At 41.3% G+C, this 24,097-nt stretch overlaps 1 protein-coding gene and 1 non-coding gene across 2 annotated transcripts; one reads left to right on the plus strand and one right to left on the minus strand.

The window, feature by feature from the left end:
• Positions 1–1,160: 1,160 nt before the first annotated feature.
• On the minus strand, positions 1,161–1,233 carry AC3HAE_022448 (transfer RNA arginine (anticodon ACG)). The gene has a single exon. It is a non-coding gene; the product is annotated as a tRNA-Arg (tRNA).
• Positions 1,234–11,482: 10,249 nt separating this feature from the next.
• Positions 11,483–19,162, plus strand: slc6a20 (solute carrier family 6 member 20; the record flags this gene model as incomplete). The annotated part of the gene is made up of 12 exons (XM_084471905.1): positions 11,483–11,606; positions 12,421–12,561; positions 13,356–13,447; positions 13,795–14,022; positions 14,891–15,001; positions 15,523–15,764; positions 16,169–16,331; positions 17,181–17,385; positions 18,000–18,159; positions 18,320–18,485; positions 18,638–18,781; positions 19,154–19,162. The coding sequence occupies 12 exons, from the start codon at positions 11,483–11,485 to the stop codon at positions 19,160–19,162; spliced, it is 1,785 nt and encodes a 594-aa protein (XP_084328031.1).
• Positions 19,163–24,097: the final 4,935 nt, after the last annotated feature.

The raw sequence follows: 24,097 nt of genomic DNA on the forward strand, positions 1-24,097 counted from the left end.
TGCTAATGAATTTATCAAGCTTTGTGCGAAAACTTCCCACCTGTAAGAGCAGGTGGGAACCTCGAACTTCTTTCTTTCTTATTTCATACTGCAGACTCTTGAAATAATATATTTTATTATGCCCAATAAAAAATGCTAGTATTTCAAGATCCAAAATCCCTCCATGTTTGACATGGGTAGACTAGACCTTTCATAACTATTACACTGGTTTCATATGCTTTGAAGAAAAGTTTTTTATGTTAGGTTTAATTTGAAAGAAGTGCAGTACATAAAATTTGCTATTTCAAAATTGAAACACTGGTTTCATCTGTTTTAATGCATGCTCGGAATTCAGAGATATGATCCGTGGCAATACACATTTGATAATTAGGCCTATTTAGTTTTTAGCTATCATTTACTATAATGTCAAAAACGTCGTTTGCATCTGGTATCGCGAGACTTGAGGGATCAAGGCTCAGCTCCAATAGTTATTAACATGCTAATGAACGAAGTCACTGTATAAAACGCTTTCAAATTCGACAAATACTAGCCCTTAAACGGAAAACACAAATGCAAAAAGCTCAACACAGAACATCATATTATGATAACGAGAAGCTGCTGGCATAGGTGAAGGTAACGTATCAAAGATAACGGCTTTCCACATTATATAGGCTACTCTATGAGTATGACCATATACCAAGTAGCCTATGTAATATATTCGGTCTGTTTCATTATCAACATCCTTTCAAGCTCACTTCTATTGGGTCATGTTTTTTGCGTGTATTTTCCATTAGCACACTTATGCCTTTCTTTAATTTTCCTTTTAACAACTGTATATATGTATATCCGAAGTGTTATGGCTCAAAATAATATGTTTGAGCCTCCATCATTGTTTGGCTTGCATACGTGTGTTGAAAGCTATAGATTGAGTTGAGACCAACATCGTGTATGGCCCATTATGATCAGCTAAATAATGCACAGTGGCCATGTGCCTTAACCCTGAGTCAACAGCAGAGGGAGGTAGATACTTTCCCTATTATGCAGTCTATGGCATTACGTTTTAGTGGTCTCTACATCCGCTTACCGTAGAACATACTGCAATTCAAAAGAAGCAGATGTTTCATTTGACTCTTGTTCGTCAAATTTCCAGTCTACGAGTTACATGTAAAAGAACAAAAGATCGAGCTAGCCAGGAGTCGAACCTAGAATCTTCTGATCCGTAGTCAGACGCGTTATCCATTGCGCCACTAGCCCATATTTAGCAGTTAAAGTAGTGAGCAATTTGATTTAAATCATGACAATAAATCTGCTTAATAACGTTTTAAAAGCCATTGTGCTGATAATGGTAGACGTTTAGGTATATGTATTTGTCGGACATTTTGTTTAGTCATGCTTCATTTGGGATCATGATAAATTACGGTGGTTGTAGACGTTGTCAACACGTGTTGAGGATGGCGAGCTAATACGTTGTTAGAGGAACTTCCCTGACCACAGACGCTGTTACAAGTTCATTTACGGTGCTTTCATCGCTACCATACGGAGGAATCAAACCAGAAATCCAAATAACTGAACGGATGTTCAATTTATTTAACCCAACAACTAAATAGATTTGATTAAAAAATGTCTAGGTAAATGTTATATGAAAGGTCAGACATGGTCCTACTACGACGGTGTTTTAAGGTGAAGGTATACTACTCCGTATACTTTTAGTATACTACTCTTTAACGTTACACCCTATAGAAGGATGTCAATTGTCACAGGGTGTAAGTTATGTGTAAGTACTCTAGTACACCCTGTGACCCCCAGAATCACGGAAAGCTCACTAAAGTGTTTTTGTTTTGAAGAGCAACGTGTAACATGACTTGTTTTTTGCGATTGGTGGTCATTGGTTTGAAGTGAATTATTTTTGGAGGGCTGAGTGTTTGTCGAGAAACGGTAGCCAATGGCAGCTCGAAGTTGACCAAGAATTGGTTCCCCTGACGGCCAATGAGAAGGCGAGTTTGCGTTCACGAAGTGAGCCGAGTGACAGCCTGCAACAGCAAATCAACAAGCTGTGTTCAAGAATCCTGGCAAGCATGAGCCAATCAAAAGTCCGTTGCCATGGGCTACGTCCCGCGCTCACCCCTGCAGCCCAGCGGGACGTCCAAACTTTTAGTGCAGAAATAGACAAAAATAGACCCTGTTCGACGGCTCCCCTCCCCATTCGAATCGATTGACTCGAAATCTGTGTGAAAGTTATTGCTTTTTAGTTAGTGCTATTAACGAGAAAGCACATAGAACACATGTTTTCACCATGGCCTTTATTACCATATATTAGTATCAAGCAAACTATAGTATAGATACTATAGATAGTGCATAGTTAATAAAGGTTGTTCTTAAGCCTTATCTTGTCATCATAGTGTCTATGATGTTTCATTAGGCCAGTGATCTGATAGATAGATAGATTACTTTATGACCTGTATCGTATTCATCCCCAAATGGAAATTGCAGTGTTACAGCAGCAATTTAACATTTAGCCATTTATCACACAGATACACTAAGCATACGACTACCCCTACCCATACACACATTATATAGTAAAAACTATAAACAATATGTACAAGTTCAAGATATATACATGTGCAAGAATCCTACTGCACTACTATGTATAAAAATAGATAGCATAGGTGCTTAGATAAACATTCTGCTTGCCTTCCCTGTTCTTGTTCTTTTGTTGTTATTATTTTATGATGCCTTTAACATTTTCTTTTTTACTGACAGATATGAAGCCAAATTTTAGATGGGACGGTCAATATAAATTACTCTCATGAAGCTGGGCGGGTGAAGAGCAGGGCCCAGCCATGGTCGCTTCCTCTTCCACCAGATGATGTGTTGGAGCACGACGAGCTGCAGCGGAGCAAGGCCTTGACACAGAGGATGAGGTGTGTGTTCTGGGTCTGTATAATAAGCTGCAGGTTGGCCAGGTTGGTTCAGGAGGCAGACTTTCAGGTGGGTCCTTGAAAACTCTCTGGGGTTTGGCGCGTACCTGGTGGCGTCGATGATCAGGGAAAGTGAGAGGGGTGAGGTGAAGGACGCCCTGAGCAACAGGGCTAACAAGGAAGCTGATGGGCAAAAATAACGGACACATTACATTACGAATATAGTCAACTCTGGGTCCAAACCTAACGAACACACCACAACACACCACACATTCAAGAGGGTCAAGATGACCCTCGAGCCCCCCTATCAGTCTGCGGAGAACACTCTGCCACAGCTAGATGGCGAGGACACACATATCACACAGAAATACAACACAACCCGGATGCTCAGGGACAAGAGAACCCTCTATAACCCACACAAAGTCTACCACACACACCTGGCTAGGAAAGATACTATAAGTTTCACATGCACCGGATCACGGGGCTCTTCTGAAGCAGAACTTCCACGGAGGCGAAGCTCCAGACGACCTCAGCGCTGTTAGGGGACGTAGAATATTCGATCTCTCACGCTTTATGAATCAGTATTACCTTTGCCACTTTACTCAATAAATCCGAGGCCCTCGTGCTGACTGACTTTATCACCTCTCCGTCTCATTTTATCTGGTCAAGTAACTAGGCAGACAGTTTTCCCCAACAAAGCCTTCCGGCGCTACATGGAGTTGTTCCCTGAGGGCCAGGAGGCAATCTCTATGAAGCTGAAACGGAATACCTCTGCCAGTCTCCAGCATCTGCCTTGCCTTCCATCAGCTGGTCCCCAGCATCTGCAGGGCCACCCACCAGGCCGTCTCCAGCATCTGCAGTGTCACCCACCAGGCCCTCCCTAGCCTCAGGTATGTTTGCCACAGGCCCTCCACCCGCCCCAGTGTCTGCAGGGCCTTCCACCAGCCGGTCCCCAGTGTCTGCAGTGCCATCCACAAGTGGTGTCCCTTCCACCAGACGTCTGCCAGTGTCATCACTGCGCGCATTGCTGGCAGTAAAGAACCAGGGTCAAAGGAGCCTTGACATGACACGGTTGTCAAAATACTTGACTCTCCCCTTCCGCATCCAGGTTTCAGCCAAGTAAGTATAATGTAATTGCAGGTCTGTGATGTTAATACTATCTGAATACACATAAATATAGATTTTGTTGAAATCTGTAATTATTAATTAATTAATTTGAATTATTAATGTATTTTCTAGCCATTCCGTCAGTGCTAGCATGGGGTTCATCAGGGCATGTGAGTCCTGCACCAGTGCCATGTGTGTTGGAGCAACCATCGGATGTGTCTGACAGGGACATGGTCATGGCAGCATGTGGAGGAGGCGATAGCAACACGTGAGATACAATATGGCTTGATTCAATTCAATAAGCTTTATCGGCATGATTGTAGATACAACATTGGCAGAACGTTTAAAAAGCAATAATATGTGAAGAAGAAGCACTAATGGTAGTATTGGTAGTAAGAGTAATGGTTGTATTGATAAAAGAAATCAATGTGATCAGTACTTAATGTACAAAACAACAGAGCCTCACACTGCATTGCTTGTGTTCTGTTTCATAGAGAGCAGAATTTGTCTTCCTGCTGGCTGGAAACCAGCCTTGCCAGTCCTAGACTAGCAGTGGATTTCAAAGGCCCTCTTTCAGTGTTCCAAGACTGTACAGCCAGAGCTGGACTTCACCCGGGTGGACAGGATGTGGTGGTACCCCCCCCAACCATCACTGGTGCCTACTGGAATTCCTTCAATGGAGTGGTACTTCGGCCACCCACTGTTCCTGTGGATGCCGAGGATGCTCTGACGCGTGTGGGTACTCTGCCCCCATGAAGACTGCGGGAAGGAGGAGCTGATGTCTGCCGGACTGCACCAGAGAGTACGACATGTGGTTGGTGTCAGCACAACATACTTCATGGTGTCAGAGTATCTGTACTGCAAGGGGTGCAAGCGGAAGGTGATCAGCTGGACGAGGAACATCATCCGCCAGCTGGACGTCGGCCATCACATCCAGTTCCCCTGTCTCCTGACCTCCAAGCTGGGCTGCGACATGCAGGTCTTGCGGCAGATGCGCCAGAGGGGTCTAGGAAATAGCAGCAGCCAGGTGCAAAGGCAGATGGTGGAGCAGCCCTCTGAGGTCTGGCTACAGAAGCAGCTACATTTCCTGACAGACTGCAGTGGGGTCGCGCGGGCTGTGTCTGCAGGGCTGGTTGCTCTGATGGCCATCGGGGACATATCTAAGATGCTGGAGGTGCCAAAACATCGGTCGCTGATGCAGGTATATTCGAATGTGCTGGGCAGGCTGGAGGAGATTAAGGCAAGCATCACCTCCCTTTTTGGCCTGAAGTCCTGAAGCTTGACTCAACAAAAACCATTAAAAAGCTGGCTGGTGAGGGCCGCCTCACAGCATCATGGGCCACTAACACTAGACAGTACAAAAAAACCCAGTTGTGGTGGTGTGCAAAGAATGCGTAAATGACCGAAAGTCTCCAGGGCACCAGCAGTACTTTGGGAACTGGTACTGTGGGGAGACGGCCACAGATGGCGCATTATCACCGCAGGGTACGCTTCGGACCCAGCACACCTCAGCCCAGTAGTGAGGGTGCGGTATAGCCCAGCTCGGTTATGTGTTGCGTTTCCACCGGCACCAGTACCCTTATGGTAGGGCGGGGTTTAAGCCAGATGGCGATAGCCACGGCAGCTACGTAAGCATCGTGATCTCATAGCAGCCCGACACAGTGTAGCCTGCTAATAAATCCATGAAAAAGAAGACCATGCACAATGAACAAAGAGCAACAATGTAGGACGTCCAAGAAGGACGGCAAACTTTTGCGTGACATTTTCTTCAATAAACAAAGCTTTCGCCGTTGTCCAGAATTACCTTGCGGGTACTGTGTTTGTTTATTTGTTTGTTATTTGTTATTATGTCAGGCTCCCACCTCAGCGGTTAGAAGCGTTCTTAAGGCTAGGGGTGTGAGGATTTACAACGTACTGGCGCCAGCTAGCCCAGACTAGTTGGCATCCGTTATACTACCCTATCAAAAAGTGCTACCTTATGTGTTTGGTAGCGTATTTTATCTGTTGACCAATTGCCTCTATCAAACTATGCTCCCACTACAGAAACATGTTATTTTACACCACTACTCGCCCATGTACACTGTAAGAATACAGAGAGCATATTTTCATACTGTATTATAACGTCTTTATTGGAGATTTCAGGGGTACAGTGTGTATTTTACACCAATACTCAATAGCGTCGTCATGCACATGCGCAGAGCTACTAGGTAGCAAAATCTGATGGGTAGCAGAAATTGACAGAACACCGGCACCCTTTACAGGCGTCTCAGTACCCCAACAGAGCAGTACTGCGAGACGAGTACGGCTCAATACGGCTCAGTCCGGATCACTCCCACTTTTGGCGGTGGAAACGTGAACCGTGCCGCACCTTTGCATACTGAACTGACCTGCACTCTCCAGTGGAAATGCGGCATTATAGTATAACGCCACAGAGCGGCGTTATCTTTAAATTAGTAAATGACTGAAGTGCACTATTAAGGTGATAAATGCTCATCAAGGTTTGTGTAAATGACCCTTTACATGGAACTCAAATAATAAAGTCGTTTGCAACATGACGGTGCTTACATAGAAAGAAACGATGGCAAAACCAAACCGTTTGTATGTTTCCTTGGTCACTGACACAGAGTCTGCAACACTGTTTTTTTTTTGCTCGTAACTTTGTAACCTCAGCTGTTTGAAGAGAATGTTGAAGTTAAATAAGAATAAGAATCCCCAACCTGTACAAAATGACATGACATTTTCTTTTCGTGGCCTTTGAGTGAACCCTGATTGAACCATGATGAAACACCAACAAACACAGTGTGTGTCTGTGGGATACAAATGTAAACAACAGGACCACTTGTACAGCTGTGTTGCTCACCCAGAGCTCCCATCCTGGGCCCATCCAGTACAGATGCTTATGCGACGTCCAAGACAACTTGGTTATCTGAAAAAATTAGCTCTGACTTGTTAAAAAATCATTTAAACTTAAGTCCAAGGAAACACTGGATATCATAATCGTATTCTTTATAATTAAAATAATGAAAACACAGAAATTTTCGGATTTCAACTATAAACAGTGCAGCTTTGTGAACTCCTGTCAAGCTGGTGGCCTTCATTAAAGTAATCTCATGGCTCGCTGCATCCCAAGCTGCGGTCCAGGACGCTGGGTGAAGTGGAACACAAAGTGACAACCTACAAGAAACACAAGGTAAATGTCATTAGTTATGTAGTGTACGTTGATCTTAACCAAGAATAGGCTATAACTTATAACCATTTCAAACTATTTTAAAAACAGCTATTCAAAAAAGGTTTTACTAGATTTGAACAACTGAAAAAGTAACTTGCAACAATGGTTGTGGTGAACCAATCGTGTAACCAGTAGGGTAAACAGCCCTTATTCTTAACAAGGGTTAGGATACAGTATTATACTCAACCTCATATTCACCACAACCTGCTCCACCACCAACCTTCCTGGATCTCCTCTTCATGTTTGTGACAACTTCTTCTTATCGTACTCTCAAACTGCAGCCTCGATTCAGTGAACCACCCGATCCTCCTCCCCAACCTCCAAAAAATGTTAATCTAAGGCTCTGCACCCTCCCTGTTCACATCCTTCCTCAAGGATCGCACTTACAGGTTAACCTGGAAATAATCAGTGTCTGAACCTTCTCTCAGTACATGAAGTCACTGGGGTCTGCCATTCACTCACATGGCTTTTCCTACCACAGCTATGCAGCAAAATGAGTTGTACCACAACTCATTTTGTCTTCTTTACGGCTCAAAACCCAGGAAGCAGCATAAATCTGTGTGTGTCAGGGAAACATCCCTCAGGGAATGTCGACACACCACCTGAAGCTCAATCTGGAGAAGCCTGCGCTGCTCTTTCCAGGGAAGGAACCTTCCATCCATGGCCTCTCCATCAATATTGACAACTCTGTGGTGCCTGCGAATCATACGGCAGGAAACCTGGGTGTGACCAGCTTTAAAGATAAAACACTTTAACAAACTAAGAGAGGTCAAGAAAGCCGAGGTTTGAAAGATTAAGACTTTATTATCACTTGTAACAAGTAACAACAAAATCTGAGTTGGTTTGCAAAGAACTCCTGTTCTGGAATCAGGCTTCATGTTATATTCCCAAAATGTGTGGAGTCCTCCTACATGCATGACTAATCACAACACTCAGGAGGGGCCTATAAATTAGGCCCCTCCCGTGTTCCACGACCCAGTTCTTCATTAACTAAACATCCATAATAACCCACAAGTATTTTTATGAGATGAGATTGTCCACTAATTTAGGTCTTTATCAATGAGCACCTAGTGACCTCCATACTGCGCAGATTCAATGAACACAAGGCCTCTGGCCCTGACAGGCTTAGAGGCAGAGTGCTGAAAGAATGCTCCACTCAGCTAAGTGGCATTCTTACCAGGCTGTTTCATCATCTCCTGGACTCTGGCTGTGTCTCTGACCAGTGGAGGGAATTCACCATCATCCCAATCCCCAAAAAGGCACATGCTAAGGACCTAAAGGACTACAGACCAGTGGCACTAATGTCTGTGCTGTGCAAATGTATGGAGAGGGCGGTCTATAACCTCCTATCAAGCATGGTGTCAGACAAGCTGGACTCACACCAGTTTGCCTACAGGGCAAGACGTGGTGTGGAGGATGCAAGCCTCTCACTTCTAGACTCGGACTTGGACTCTAAACATCCACACACACACATCCACACACCAGGATTTTATTCATGGACTTTTCCTCAGCTTTTAATACCGTGAGCATTGATCAACTTTTACATCACTTCTCTGATCTTCAGGTTTACCCAATACTGATCCTGTGGATCCTGTGGAAGTTTTCTGCTGGACAGACCACAACAGGTGTATTTTAATGGGGTTAAATCAACCAAGCTCATTTTAAATACTGGACTCCCCCAAGGCTGTGTTTTATCACCAATCCTCTTCTCTGTGTACACCAACAACATCTTGTGTCACAGTGAAGGTATGGCACTTTTTAAATATGCTGACGACATTGCCTTAGTTGCACACATGGCTAACACTGACACCTCAACTCGCTACCAGGAGGTAGTAAACAACCTGGCCCAAACTTTTGTTGAGCTCTCCTTGGAACTCAACATCACAAAAACAAAGGAGCTATGCTGTGGGGGCCGAGACAAGGCATCACCTCTGTTCCAGCCAGTTAGCATCCAGGGTCAGCTAGTGGAACAAGTACAGGTTTTTAGGTACCTGGGCATAGAAATGGACACTTCCCTGTCCTTCTCACAACACGCAGACACAACATACAAAAAAGCACAACAACGTCTCCACCTTCTCAGGAAACTCAGAACATTTCATGTCAGCAAGGACATTTTAACTTTGGTTTACCGCTCTCTCATTGAATCAGTTCTCACTTTCCATATCTCTTCCTGGTACAATCAACTCACCATCAAACACAAAACAAAACTCACACACATAGTGAATCAGGCTGCCAAAATAACTGGCTCCCCCCCCTATGTGAGCTGTACAGCCGTGCAGTGATCAGGAAAGCCAACCTGATCACTGAGGACCCCTCTCACCCCCTCCATCACTAATTCCAGCTGCTACCATCAGGCAGGCGTTTTAATGTACCACTGGCCTGTAAAAACACCTACAAAAAATCCTTCATCCCTTCTGCAATAGCCCTACTGAACAGCACAAAACAAACAACAAAGTCAGCTGTTACCTCAACACCCATGTCTTGTTTTTATGTTTGTATGTATGTTTATTTGTGACTTGAGCCATGTCAAAGGAAAATTTCTGTAACCCTCGGGTAACAGACAATAAAGTCTTATCTATCTATCTATCTATCTATCTATCTATCTATCTATCTATCTATCTATCTATCATTTACACATGTGACAAAAACAAAGTCTAATCCAGGAAAACACATGCCAATACCACATATATAAGTTTCTGTAAGTCACTTTGGACTAAAGCTTTAGCTAAATGAAGGCAATGTAACGATCACTTTCAGTAACAGTCTAACAACAGTCTAACACTGGTTGGGTGTGTCGTGGGAATGGCTCTAGAAGGGAAGGGGTGAAATGCCTGATGGATATTTTAGTAACATACATAAATATATATATTTTTCATGAAAAATAAATCTTCCTTGTTTTCTGGAATTCATGAGATATCTCCAAATCCCAAGAGAAAGAGAGCAAAGATGTCCCGCCTGGTTGAATCCAGTTTTACCTGGGCAAGATGTCCCCCAACCTGTTGGTCTGCGGCAGGTTAATTAAATCAACTAAAAGTGGGGGTCAGAGACAGGGATCTGTTGTTGGGCTGTAAGACAAAAGAAGGGCCATTTGATGTTGGAGACTGGAGGACTGGCAGGGAGAAGGATGAGAACAGTAGAAGAACAGGTGAAGACATAAATTAGCTAAAAGTGTGTGTGTGTGTGTGTGTGTGTGTGTGTGTGTGTGTGGGGGGGGGGGGGGGGGGGGGGGGGGGGGAGCCCAGACCTGTTGGTCTCTGGTGGATCTGTTGGGGGGCTGTGAGACAAGCGAAGGATCATTTGATGCTAACCTCTCGACCAACCTCTCAGTTGCGCCGTTGGTCAATTGCTTTAAGAACAAAAGAGGCAGACGTCTGGCAGGGAGGAGGATGAGAACAGGATGATGAAGGTGAAACATATTTTTCAACCGAAACTGGGGGTCAGAGAAGGGGCGCTGCAGGGAGGAGGAAATGGCATGAGGAAAAAACATATCTAACAAATATTACAATCCTCAACATATTATTTGTTTGTCGACTTTGCGCAAGCACCTCCGCTATTTTTGGTTGTTCAGACAGTAAACTTACCTTACCTATATGGACCTGGTACTTTAAATAATAGGCTATCACACTAAGGATAAGGATGATTAGCAGCAGCAATCTTACTTTTTTTATTTTTATTATTATTAATCATTTTCGACTATTCATTTCCATGAAAAAAATTCTCAAAAATTCGAAAAACAAATTAACGGCAAAATAAAATTAATTATTTTTCTCTGTATTTTGATTATAATATCCTTCAATCCAGAAAGAACGTCAACTAACTGGTCACTGTTTGTAATTCTTCTGTTCAATTATATCCAACTAAATATTGTGATTATTTGTAACTGAAATCAGTCGCTGGACACCAACAAATAAATTGTTGTTGAGAAAAAAGTAGGGCAAACCTAAACCTACACTGTGGCATTAAATTGATTTATTCTATTCTTGCACATTGTATTGTGGACTTTGTTGCTCGGCTTTAGTCAAATTAGGATTTGAAAAACTTTTCTTAAAGGAGCAGGTATACTCAGAAAGATGTAAAGATGCCATGAAATCAAACATTCACCTCGGTTATCTGAGGAAAGAGGGGTGGGGAGGTTAGGGAGTTAACTTTAGACCCTGCCCCTGCCTAGTGGTTCGAGCTTAAAATTGCTTTCAAAGTAATCCAGCGAGACAAGCAAGCTGGCTGTATATGAGTTAGAGACAGCACAGTGATGGAAAAAGATGCAAGACCAAATTGGGAGAATCCCATGCAATTTGTACTTGCATGTGTGTCCTACGCTGTCGGACTGGGAAATGTTTGGCGTTTTCCATATCTGTGTCAAATGCATGGCGGAGGTAAGAAACCCTGCAACAGGTGGTCGCTCAAAATAATGCCTTTATTTGCACTCTCTTATCTCTCTGCTTATATGTTGACACATGTTCACAATAAATTGTATAGGCTATACGATGGGAAGTTCATTGTTAAGTCATTTATTAAGTCAAACTAGATTCCTGATTGGTTATTAATATTGGATTGAGGCCACCTTTTTTGTAAATTTTGTAATGCGAAATATATATTTTCCTTGACAAATTAACAATATGAATCATAAATACATTGTCATGGCGTTAACATGGCTATTGTTGAGTGAAGGGCGTTAAAAAACAACGGGGTCTATCTGAATCAAAAGGTTTCCTTGGGGTGATATCCATCACATGGATGCGTATCCTATGCATATTTATTGGGCCAATAACCATATAGGCCGATATTTAAAAAAAATCTCAAATAGGCCTTAATGATATTGTTATTACTTCAATAGGCCTCATATAATAGCATATTATAGCCTACAATAATTGTAAATGTAATACTGAATCCAAATAATTAACAGGTGTGATTCAAGTTAGCAGTGTTGTCATTTGAGATTATCAGATGACGTTAAATTATACGATATTATATTACGTGTGTGTGTGTGTGTGTGTGTGTGTGTGTGTGTGTGTGTGTGTGTGTGTGTGTGTGTGTGTGTGTGTGTGTGTGTGTGTGTGTGCGCGCGCGCGCGCGCGCGTGTGAGCGTGTCTGCAGGCTTGCATATGCTGTCTCCCCTCTTCGGGTAAGTTGTAGGTGAACAAATTTATTTTAATAGGACTTATAACTTAACGTATTTACGCGTTTCAGGTGGCTTTTTGATCCCATATCTGATCATGCTTGTTCTGGAGGGTGTGCCTCTATTCTACATGGAGCTCGCTATAGGCCAGAAGATGCGTCAGGGCAGCATCGGGGCGTGGTCCGCCATAAGCCCCTATCTAGGCGGTATTGGTGAGTCAAGAATTCAGATGTACCTTTTTGTCTATTTTCTTTCTAGATATATAGATATCTATGTATATATATATATATATATATATATATATATATATATATATATATATATATATATATATATATATATATATAGAAACCGGCAATATAGAAACCGGCAATATAATATACAGTAGGCCTATATATCATCAATATATATATATTTAGTGTGATATGACACATGTCAATCAACCGCGGCCCACCCTTTTAGTCAGTCAAACATTGAGCTGATAAACTGATAGTATTAATATTAATACTATCAGTATAATCAAATATCAAATAATCAAATAATAGTTTATTTTATGTTTGTCTGTATACTGTTATATTTGGACCTTGAGTCTGTTAATACAGATAATAATAATAATAATAATAATAATAATAATAATAATAATAATAATAATAGTATCTATTGATGTTCACATTGACACTTTTAATATTCATATTAGTAGTGTCTATTGGGGTTCTCATTGACACAGCCATACAAAACATCCATCTTAATGGGAGTAGTATAGGAGCTTGGTGACTTGCTCAAGGACATATTGACTCTCTAGGCAAGAACCCTAGGCAACCCGTTCTTCAATATGTTTCCTGAAACATGGCAACAATTATGCATGTATCCATTTAACATCTTTAAAACCTAACTTCATGATTCATATGGATATCAAACTCGATTGAGTTGCAAAGTTAAGATAAAAAGAAAGTCACACAAATGGCCACACGACTACTAATGAATGTATATCCTTTTCTTACGACAGGTCTTGCCAGTGTCCTGACTTCCATGTACCTGTGTCTGTATTACAACATCCTCAACGCCTGGAGTTTCTGGTATCTCTTCAATTCCTTTCAAGTGAGCCCACGCCATATCTTACCAATCAATATCAATTATTATGGCCCATGAAAACAGTTAATAGACCAGCAGCAATACCAAAATATAGGACATAATATATCATTAAAATATATATATGCCTACTGTTCATAAAATATATAAATGTCCAACAGCAGCCATGTGTTTTCTTGTGAGCCAACGTTATATCTTACCAATCAATATAAATGATAATGGCCAATGAAAACAGTTTAACACACCAGCAACAATACCAAAATATAATATATAATATATAATTCATATATATATATATATATATATATATATATAATATATAAGTGCCAAATATGTATTTTCTTGTCCACCCCCAGTCCGTTCTGCCGTGGGCAGAGTGCCCGCTGAACGCCAACAGGACGGGCCCGGACGAGGAGTGCGATCGGGCCACGCCCACCCAGTACTTCTTCTACCGGCAGACCCTGAACATCTCCTCGTCCATCGAGGAGACGGGCGGGATGCACGTGGGTCAGGTGCTCTGCCTGCTGCTGGCCTGGGTCCTTACCTTCCTCTTCATCCTCCGTGGCGTCAAGTCCACGGGGAAGGTGGGGCCGACCTCTGTGTGTCTCTTTGTCCCTTGAGTTAGAACGCGGCAGTGTTTCGCCCCGGGCACACGAGGGAAATATCTGACTGACTGATAAATGACTAATGAGTGTTTGAGAATCTGTATGGTATCTAGACATTTGCAATTTTGAACTTTGGTCAGAAACAAAACTGCAATTGACACTTTCACAGCCTACACAGACTCAAGACTCACCTGTTCAGAGTTCACCTAGACCCCCTCCTACTTATTGCATGCTGTTCGTCCCTGCACATAATGTACCCACTTATTGAATGTCATACTTAGTTATAGTACTTAGTTGTGTAGCATCGTATCCTAGCTATCTCGAATGGGTTAACCTAGCGATTGTTAGTGCTTTGCACTGGGTTCTATGAACATCCTTACTGTACCGACAGCGATATATTGTTTCACCTTCTGATGACAAATGTACTTACTGTAAGTCGCTTTGGAGAAAAGTGTCTGCTAAACGCCCTCAATGTAAATGTAAATGTACACATACAATAAGAACGTGATTTGATAACAAATTTCTCTTTAATCTAGAATGAATGTGGCATACAATACATCTCTCAGCCGTTCCAGTCGGTTGAGACACACTGTTTTCAGACCACGACCTCAAGGGATATTTAAGGCTTGGATAAACAGAGCACTAAAGGCTAAAGCACATTCCGTGCCAAATGGAGAATATTATTAACTTAGTCAATATATTCCTTGGATAACTTACTGGGCTAAAACTGATTCTGGGTAACCAATGGTTACCAAGATTGGTAACCATTGGTAACCAAGGTTGACTAATACGTTCTGATAAGTCATGTATGTTATGTTATGTAATGCTAACATCATACTCTTTGAAGGTGGTGTACTTTACTGCCACATTTCCCTACGTCGTCCTCTTCATCTACCTGATCCGAGGGCTCACCCTGCATGGATCTGTCAACGGTATCAAATTCATGTTCACGCCCAAGGTATGTTTGCCATTCCAGGGACTGCTCTGTTGGTTGTTGCTGTTGTTCAAGTTCAAGTTCAAGTTCAAGTGTTTATTTTGCCATTTGTCCAAGTACAGGTGCACAGGGGCATTGCAATTCTTGTACGTTTCACTCAATGATTTTCAAAAGAAAAGCACATTATTAAACACATTACACACATAAAACAGTCCACGGAGTAAAACGGTCCACATTCTAATAAATATACTAATAAATATGTTCAATATAAATAATATGATAAATATGTAGCGCAAAAAGTGCAATAAAAGACAATGTGTTTGTTGTTGATCATTGTCATTGACATATTTAAAGGTGCGGTCGGTAGGACAGCCCCTTTAAAATATGGGTATTATTCCATTGACCTTGATGAGGATTATGAATCATTTTCCCCATGGGTGAAGAATATGTATGTATGTGTGTCTGTGTGTGTTTTTGCTGTGTGTGTGTGTGTGTGTGTGTGTGTGTGTGTGTGTGTGTGTGTGTGTTGTCTCCTGTCTGATCAGATGGAACAGCTTGCCGACCCCAGAACCTGGGTCAACGCTGCCACTCAGATCTTCTACTCCCTGGGTCTGGGCTTTGGCTCCCTCATAGCCTTCGCCAGCTACAATGAATACAACAACAACTTTGAGCGACAAGCCATTGTTGTGTCAATGATCAACAGCGGGACGTCCATTTTTGCCAGTATTGTCACCTTTGCTATATATGGCTTCAAGGCTACCGTCAACTTTGAGAGCTGCTTGGAAAGGTGAATCATTAAGTGAAATGGTGTTTGCGTGTGGGCAGCTGTTTGAATTGGATGAAGTGTTTTTGTTATGTTCATCTCAATGAATGCTTGGTCATACAGTATAAATGCGATCCCATAAACTCTTTTATATCAGCTATCTATACATTTTATAACTCTGTACGAGATTGCTTCAACTTCTCTGTCAGAGGAGATAATCAAAACATGAATCATAGCCTAATCTTAACCCATTTTATGGGGGGGATATAATCTCATCCCCTCGATTATGCTTAGCCATGGAAGAGAGGTGCTTCTATTGTTTGAAATGACAGAGGTGATAGGTTTATCATTAGACAAGTGCATGTGGTAGAGATGTGGTAGAGATGATGTGTTAATGATGTGGAGACACTTGTTTCTCTGTCTTCCAGGACGCGGATGCTGCTGCTGAATACCTTCGACATGGCAGAGGAGCTCATCACTTTGGACAACGTTGGCGGGTGGCTGGAGAAGCTGAACACCACGTATCCGGAGAAGTTTTCTGGCTTGACGGGTGTGTTGGAGGAGTGCGACCTGGAGGCTGAATTGGGAAACGTATGTTAGCCGTATTGTGTTACAATACTACTCAGAAATATTGCTTGTAGTTTGTATTTATTCTCTTGGGAACGGAGGGAGAATGACTGGATGGGGAATGAAGGGTCTGTTTTTCAGTCACTATATCAAGTAAGGTGATTACAGCAGGACATTGACAGTTTGAATTAGGAATGATTAGGATGAAGGACCACCTGCTGGGTGGTCCTTCATGTTGCCCTTGCAATAATTGTGTTTATGTTACGCAACACCCAAAGCAATTTTCACTGGTACGCTGTGGTTGCTATGCCGGGTCTCTGAGATGGGGAAAAAAATACGCCACAAAACACATTTCAGGTTTTGCCGCCAACCCTTAACACCTTTCCTCTTATTTCCCCACTTTCTTTACTATCTCCTCTTATAGTGTGTTTGTTTATCTTTCATGCTACTCATTCGATAGAGGAATGGCAGCTACTAACAGTTCTTATGATGCAATATGAAAATGTCCTGGAAAATCTATCTATCAATCTATCTATCTTGTTTGTGCAAGCGAACACTATATTACACTTTATTTGTATGAAAGTCAAGTTAGCAGCTGTGCAAATGGCTGGAATGTTTAGCAGTCATTTTTAATCACTTTAAATATAATTAATATAATGTTTTTTTTATTGATCTTAATAATCAACTAATCATATTCTTACTGTTTTGGTTTTCATTGTTAGGCTTCATGTTTAATTAGCTAATTCCATCTCTCTGTATCTCCCGCTCTCTCTTTCTCTCTCTCTCTCTCTCTCTGTCTCTCTGTCTCTCTGTCTCTCTCACTCCCCCTCCCTCCCCCTCCCTCCCCCTCCCTCCCTCCACCTCTTGTCTCAGGCCGTGGAGGGGGCCGGCCTGGCCTTCATAGTGTACAGCGAGGGTATAAAAAACATGCCTCTCCCTCAGCTGTGGTCGGTGCTGTACTTCTTCATGTTGCTATGCATTGGTATGGGCAGCATGCTGGGCAATGTCACCGCCATCATCACCCCTCTGAGAGACTTCAAGGTCGTGTCTCGAAACATCAGCATCGAGGCCCTCAGCGGTAAAACTCGCCTCACCCCAGGCCTCAAGTGTAGAGCGCTGAACTTTCTTCACAACGGACGCATATTCTATTTGACGTGGACTCACTCATCTGCTCAATTTTAATTTGCTTCGAAAACACCAGGTGCGGGGCAGAATGAATAGACCCCATGCCGAAATATACACATTCTGCTCCGCAACTCGCTACAGCTCCGCCTGCAATGTAGAAGTGCTCAGTGATTAACACTCAAGGCACTCAACAAGCTCAAGGCTGTAAGGCCAGCGGGATAGTCCTGTTATCTAGACGGCACTGCCATCCGACTTTAATGTCTGTAGTCGACCTGCAGAAATCCTTGAGCCCAGCTCTATGTCTATGTGTCTTTGGATTAAAGCATTTGTCAAATAACAATACTGCAGATTGAAAAAGATAGGATGTGATCTTAGTTTGAGTCAAATATAAGTGTTGTTCACGCATTGGTTTTGATTTTGTTTAGGTTTAGTTTAGCTTTTTGAGGTTTCATAGCACTGATACCAGTGTTGCGTGTAATTCAACAAATCTGATGTTTCAGCAATGTTAACACTACCACTGCTTTATTAGCTATCAATATTGATATAATATGCCTGTCTATATTGCAGCCCTGGTTTGCGTGTTCTGTCTCCTGGTGGGGCTGAGCTTCACCACAAGCCAGGGAAACTATTGGTTCACCATGTTCAACGACTACGCGGCCAGCTTCTCTCTCTTCTTCATCGTCCTCGTGGAGGTCATCATCGTCAGTTACGTATACGGAATAAAGAGGTGTGTTGGTCTGTGTGCGATTACACTAGTAGTGTAACCACTGTTACACTAAAACTGAATATTGTCTAAGAAATGGTACTAAAGGAATTATTTTGTTCCTGCTTAAATTGGTGTTGGTCACAGTTGGTGTTGTGAGTAAATCTTATGTACTCATCTCCAGGTTTGAAAAGGATGTAGAGGACATGCTTGGCCGTAAACCCAGCTGGTTTTGGAAAATCCTCTTGGTCGCGGTCAGTCCTGCACTCCTCTTGTGTCTGTTTATCTTCTACATTGTCGGCTATATCCAGGGAGGAGCGCCCACCTACCCAGCCTGGGACAAAGACCTGGTGAGACCTTCCATTCCTCTAGTTTCTCTCTATAGTGGAAGCAGTGTTGCCTCGAAACTGATTAGAGAAGAAATCTCCTGAGATCCATGTTAATTCAGTCCCTTCACTGAAAGCAGCAGACACAGACGTAACCACGTGTGTTCTTCCTGCAGGGGCGTTCAGTGGTGATGGAGTATCCCGTCTATGGCCAGGTCTTCATCGGCCTGCTCCTGGTTTCCACCATCAGTTGCATCCCACTAAGTGCGCTCTATACATACTGCAGGCGCAAGCCCCGACTCGGGACACTGGAACACTCGGTCAGATCCGAAACTGCTTTGAGGGAGCTGGATGGGACTGAGACAGGGGTGGTTCCACCGACAGAACACTGTTCCCAAGATTAACCTTGTCCCTCGTCCCGACTGCTGTGGAGAGAGTGGAGAGATACTGCCTTTCCATCCTCTCTCTCCCTCTCTCTGTATCTCCTCTCTCTTGTTCTCTTTCTACCCCTAAATCTCTCTTTCTCTCTCTTTTAATCTTTCTCTCGCTCTCACCCCCCTATCTCTCTCTCTATATATCTATTTCTATATCTATACCTATGTTTGTCTATATATATATATTTGTATCGGATCAGTAGTGGCAAAAGAAGGTTTGTGTGGATTTCTAGCATTCCAGGTCTCTTTATGTTAAAGAGCATCTGAGGTCTGATCCCGTCCTGGTGTTGAATGTACCTTAATGGAGAGTCTCATATATATATATATGTCTATGTAACTATATATATATATACATATATACACTCCAGAGGCTAAATGTTCCATGACCATGTTAAAGAGCATCTGAGGTCTGATCCCGTCCTGGTGTTGAATGTACCTTAATGGAGAGTCTCATATATATATATATGTCTATGTAACTATATATATATATACATATATACACTCCAGAGGCTAAATGTTCCATGACCATTGAAGTCCCTTTATTTCCTCCTCAACTGTACATATTCCCCATGTTGTAGTTTTACGTCTTGACTGTACAATGATTATATGGTTGTATTTGTACACCGATGCAAAAGAATATAGGCAATGCACTACAATGAAATGGTGTAATTTGCACAAGGACTAAATGATCTTTACTAAAGTGTCAGAGGAGCAAACATTTAGGAAACTATGTTGTAGCATATGTTTCAGTGTCATCCATTCCTCTATGAACGACATGTCGAATGTCGTACATTATTGGATAAATAATGTACAACAGGGTGTTTCTTACCAACGCCAAAGTACATTCTTTTCCAATAACAGGGCACCTTGGAGTGGTTTATTCCACTTACACACAATGAATAGATAATGGTTACTTTCATCTATACAGCTATTGTTTTAACGACTTTAATCTGCTGAAATTAAAATATTCCTCCACGGTGCATATATATATATTTTTTTGTTTAATGTCGGATTTGTAGAGCATTGATTTGTAACTGTTTAAAGTCAGAGTACTCTTGTTAATAATGCACACCCTTGAAACGTTATTGACTAATGTGTAGTGCTAATATTACCATATTAAGTCATTACCCTATGAAGGTAGGTCATTTACTTTAGATTTTTTTTTTTCACATTTGTTAAAATTCTCTCTACATCATGACAGCATTCAATAAATCAAATGCTACTACATAAAAACATATTCTGTATCTTTGGCTGTCGCAGGTCTGTAATCCAATCTCGTCCGATCATTTATTTCGGCCTGAATGATATTATTGGACGGGTTCAGTTCAGTTCAGTTCAGTTCAGTTTCAGTTTATTGTCCCCTAAGGGAAACTTGTCTTGCAGCCAGGTAACATACAGGTACAGTAGCACAGTAACAGATAAACACACATACACACAAATAATAACACCAACTACTATAAGTAAAAAACACTGTTACACTACTACTCATCTAGCGAATTGTGCAAATTTAGCAACCGTATTGCACTTGGAATAAAAGAGCTCCTTGTCCTGTTGAGCTTAAAACCAGGGACTCTAAATCTTGATGGAAGGACCTCGAATAAACAGTGAAGGGGATGGATTACACAGTCTAATATACCATTTGCCTTTTGCACGACCTGTTTCTCATAAATATTGGTCAAGGTGACCTGAGGACAACCAATCATCTTACCAGCCACCTTCACAATATGGCTGAGGTTGTTTTTATCCCTAAGGCTAATGCCCTTAGGACAGGGTGTGGACAGGGTGGCCTGTCTCTTTACTACAGGGTTGGCCAACACGGTGCCCGCACTGCACCTGGTCGCCCGCAGGGACCATGTGAGTCGCCTGCAGGGCATGTTCTAAAAATAATATTTAAATGAATTGTTTTGTTCTTTTTAAAACAATGACACTTGCATTGATGTCAATTTTATGGCAATGACAATATTTAATGTAATGTAAAACTCTTAACTCTTCTCTTGATAGTTCCATATTGTGCGCCCTCTTTGCTGAGACAAGCTAGCGAGCACAACTTAAATCTGGAGCTAGCTGCAGGGTTTACCCCCAAAATAAATAAAAACATGGTGGAAAAAAGGAGAAAATAAAACTTAGCATTTTCACAATGATTGGGAGGAAGATTTCTTTTTTACTACTGTGAAAGACAAGTGTGTATGTCTTACTTGCTGGGCGACTGTTGCGATAGCCAAGCGGCACAACGTGGAGCAACATTTCATTACCAGTCACAATAGCTTCCAGGCCATCTACCCACCTGCCAGTGCCCTACGGGCACAAAAGGACCGTCAGTCAAGTAGCCCTTTGTACGACTCAGTACCCTTGAAGTAGCTGTCAGGTCCTGCTCTACTACCTACCTGGCTACCGTTGCGCAATCTGCCTGTTCACTTATTAACCCTCCTGTTATGTTTTGTTTGTCGTGTACAACAAAAATGTTTCCTGATACATAAATATCTATATATCTAAAACATTTTAGAAACCAAAAAGTCCCACAAAACATATTTTGTATCTCATTACTAACAATGAAATCAATATTTAGTGAAATAGGGTTATTAACCCCTCACAGATCATTGTTACATTAGGATAATATACAAATTTTTCATCAGAAAAATTTACCTTTTTTAATGTACTTTAGAAACACAATACGATATATAATTCAGTTTACATATCATTAGGTTTATTTTAATGTGTTTTCCACTTAAAATATATATTTTTTTCATGGGATGAGGTTGATAAATAATAATGAGAGAATTTTTTTCAAAGTAAACTTTATTATATAGAACCAGATATGACAAACAGAGATGGAACATGGTGTGTTTTTTTTTTTTTTTTAAATAATTTTTCCAAACATAAAAAGGGAAGTTCAAGATATCTTGCTGGGTTTCTACCCAGTACTGGGGCTGCAGAATCACGTATCTACACAGCACATGATCCACACTTGTTCACACTGTGAACAAGTGATTGATTGACTTGATTTGGAGGCCTGAGGGAAGGGTTGGGAAAAAGACCCAAATATATCCTATTCATTCTTTTTCTCATGTGAATAGGGTAAAATATTTAACATTTAGATATCACCATGAAAATTACTGAGTTTACTTACATCAAGACAAACAAAAAATATATTACAGGTTTTTGGAAATTGTTTGTTAACATGGGCAAATTGTGCATAATCTAATCTATGTACTAATTTGCATAAATACCACAACAGATCTAAACATTGGGTTAGCCAGGTGAAAATGTTTTGACATCTTACAGTAAAATACTATAAAGGCAAACAAATATCACCATAAGGGGCAGAGATTCAGTCATTCATTCAAGGTCCACTCAACTTTCAATCAACTGTCACTAAGCTGTCAGGTAAGAAAGGTTGTTTGACCCAGCCACTTTTTGCCTTCTGCATTCTCCTTACCCTTGTCTCCTGTTCTTCCCTCAGACTCATCCCCAAGAAACAGTCCCACGTACCTAGCCCCAAACCCCATCTCTGCAATAATAATTAATAAAGGCTGGTTTAAAAACTTCTTCCTGCCTCTTAATGCTTGTGGGTAGCCTAAATGGGTTCCATTCAAACCTTAACATTAAGTCTTGTACTGTAAGATGTCAACAAGACATTTTCACCTGGCTATACCAAATGTTTAGATCTGTTGTGGTATTAATGCAAATTAGCACATACGTAATTAGATTATGCACCGTTTGCCTGTGTTAACAATTACAAAAAATTTGTAACACAAAAACATTTTTTTGTTTGTCTTGATGTTATTAATCAACTCTGTAATTTTCATGGTGATTTCTAAAGGTTAAAAAATTGACCATATTCACGTGAGAAAAAGAATGAATAGGCGTATGAATATTTGGGTATTTTTTTTTTTTCCTTGCTGAGGACATATTGAGGATACAAAATCAGTTGAGTTTGCTTCTGTTGCAATTTGTTTGACCTTTTTTCATAAAATGACTGGACTATAACCCCCGACTGTTTGCACTCACCTCTATGTATGCAAGCCTTCTCCGAAGGCTAATCTGAAATGGCATTTTAAGCTTTGTGTTTCTTACAGTCTGACCTCAATCTGGGTTTTTCACAGCAGTAAACAGTTATGGAACATCCCGTTATGCAAACATCCCAAACAATTAACCCTATAGTTTTGGTACTGGCATTTAGACAAAGCCTGCTACGTCGTTATTAAAAACTTTTTTTTTGTCATGGCGTTAGAATTAGAATTAATATAAAATAAATGTATGTACAGTATATTATTACATATATACATATGCTAATTGTTAGCTTTTAAGCCATATGAAAACCTATAAAGCTATAATCCTTAAAGGGGGTTATTTTGCTGTATGGCCTCCCTGTTGTCCCAGCCCACTGCTCTGCGTTAGACCTGACCAACTACGACTAGTTGGCCAACAGAATAATCCTCCGCTTTCAATAAGTGATCCCAACTATGTAGCGAAAGGTGAAGTATCATTGATGCGTTGAATTGAAACATTTATTCATCCGATTCAGATTTCAGTGCCTTAGTTACGATATAAAATAGATAAAATATTATGAACCTTATATAAATAAATGATATTTATATATGTTTGATATACGTTTACACCCATTACCATTGCATTTTGTCAGACCATAGAATTTAGCCAATCAAATCTTAGTGTGTCACGTGAAGCCATCAACAACAGGTAATGTGTATTTATGCAAAATGTATTTGCAGTATATAGACAGTATCTAGTAGTTTAATTTTAAAGCTAAATCTTCTAGCAAGATAGTTGGTTCTGATTGGATCCATACATGTGAGTAGAATCTGGTGGTGGCCCATGTGGATGTCCATGTCACAATACCAGGAAAACAGCATATTAACCTTTTGAAGTCCATCTTCAATACTCTCTGGCACAGGCATTCAAATTGTCTGCCCACGCTGCCAGAAGTAGGAGTGAAAGAGAGCAAGATGGAGAAAGATTGACATGAGAAGTGATGTGTTGTACTCATACCCATATCTGTGTTTGGGCACTCTCAATAGGAAAAAGGAAACATTTCGACATATGAGTAGGTGCTTATCAGTATAGGCTAAACAAACATTTATGCAGAATCACCTTCCTATCGTCTTTTGATCCATACCTTACCAGAAGAAGACAGACAAGGGATGAACACCTGTGGGATTTTTATGACAGCAGGGCAAAGAGCAA

This window comes from Micromesistius poutassou, assembly GCF_964030765.1.
Source record: "Micromesistius poutassou genome assembly, chromosome: 8".
NCBI lineage: Eukaryota > Metazoa > Chordata > Actinopteri > Gadiformes > Gadidae > Micromesistius > Micromesistius poutassou.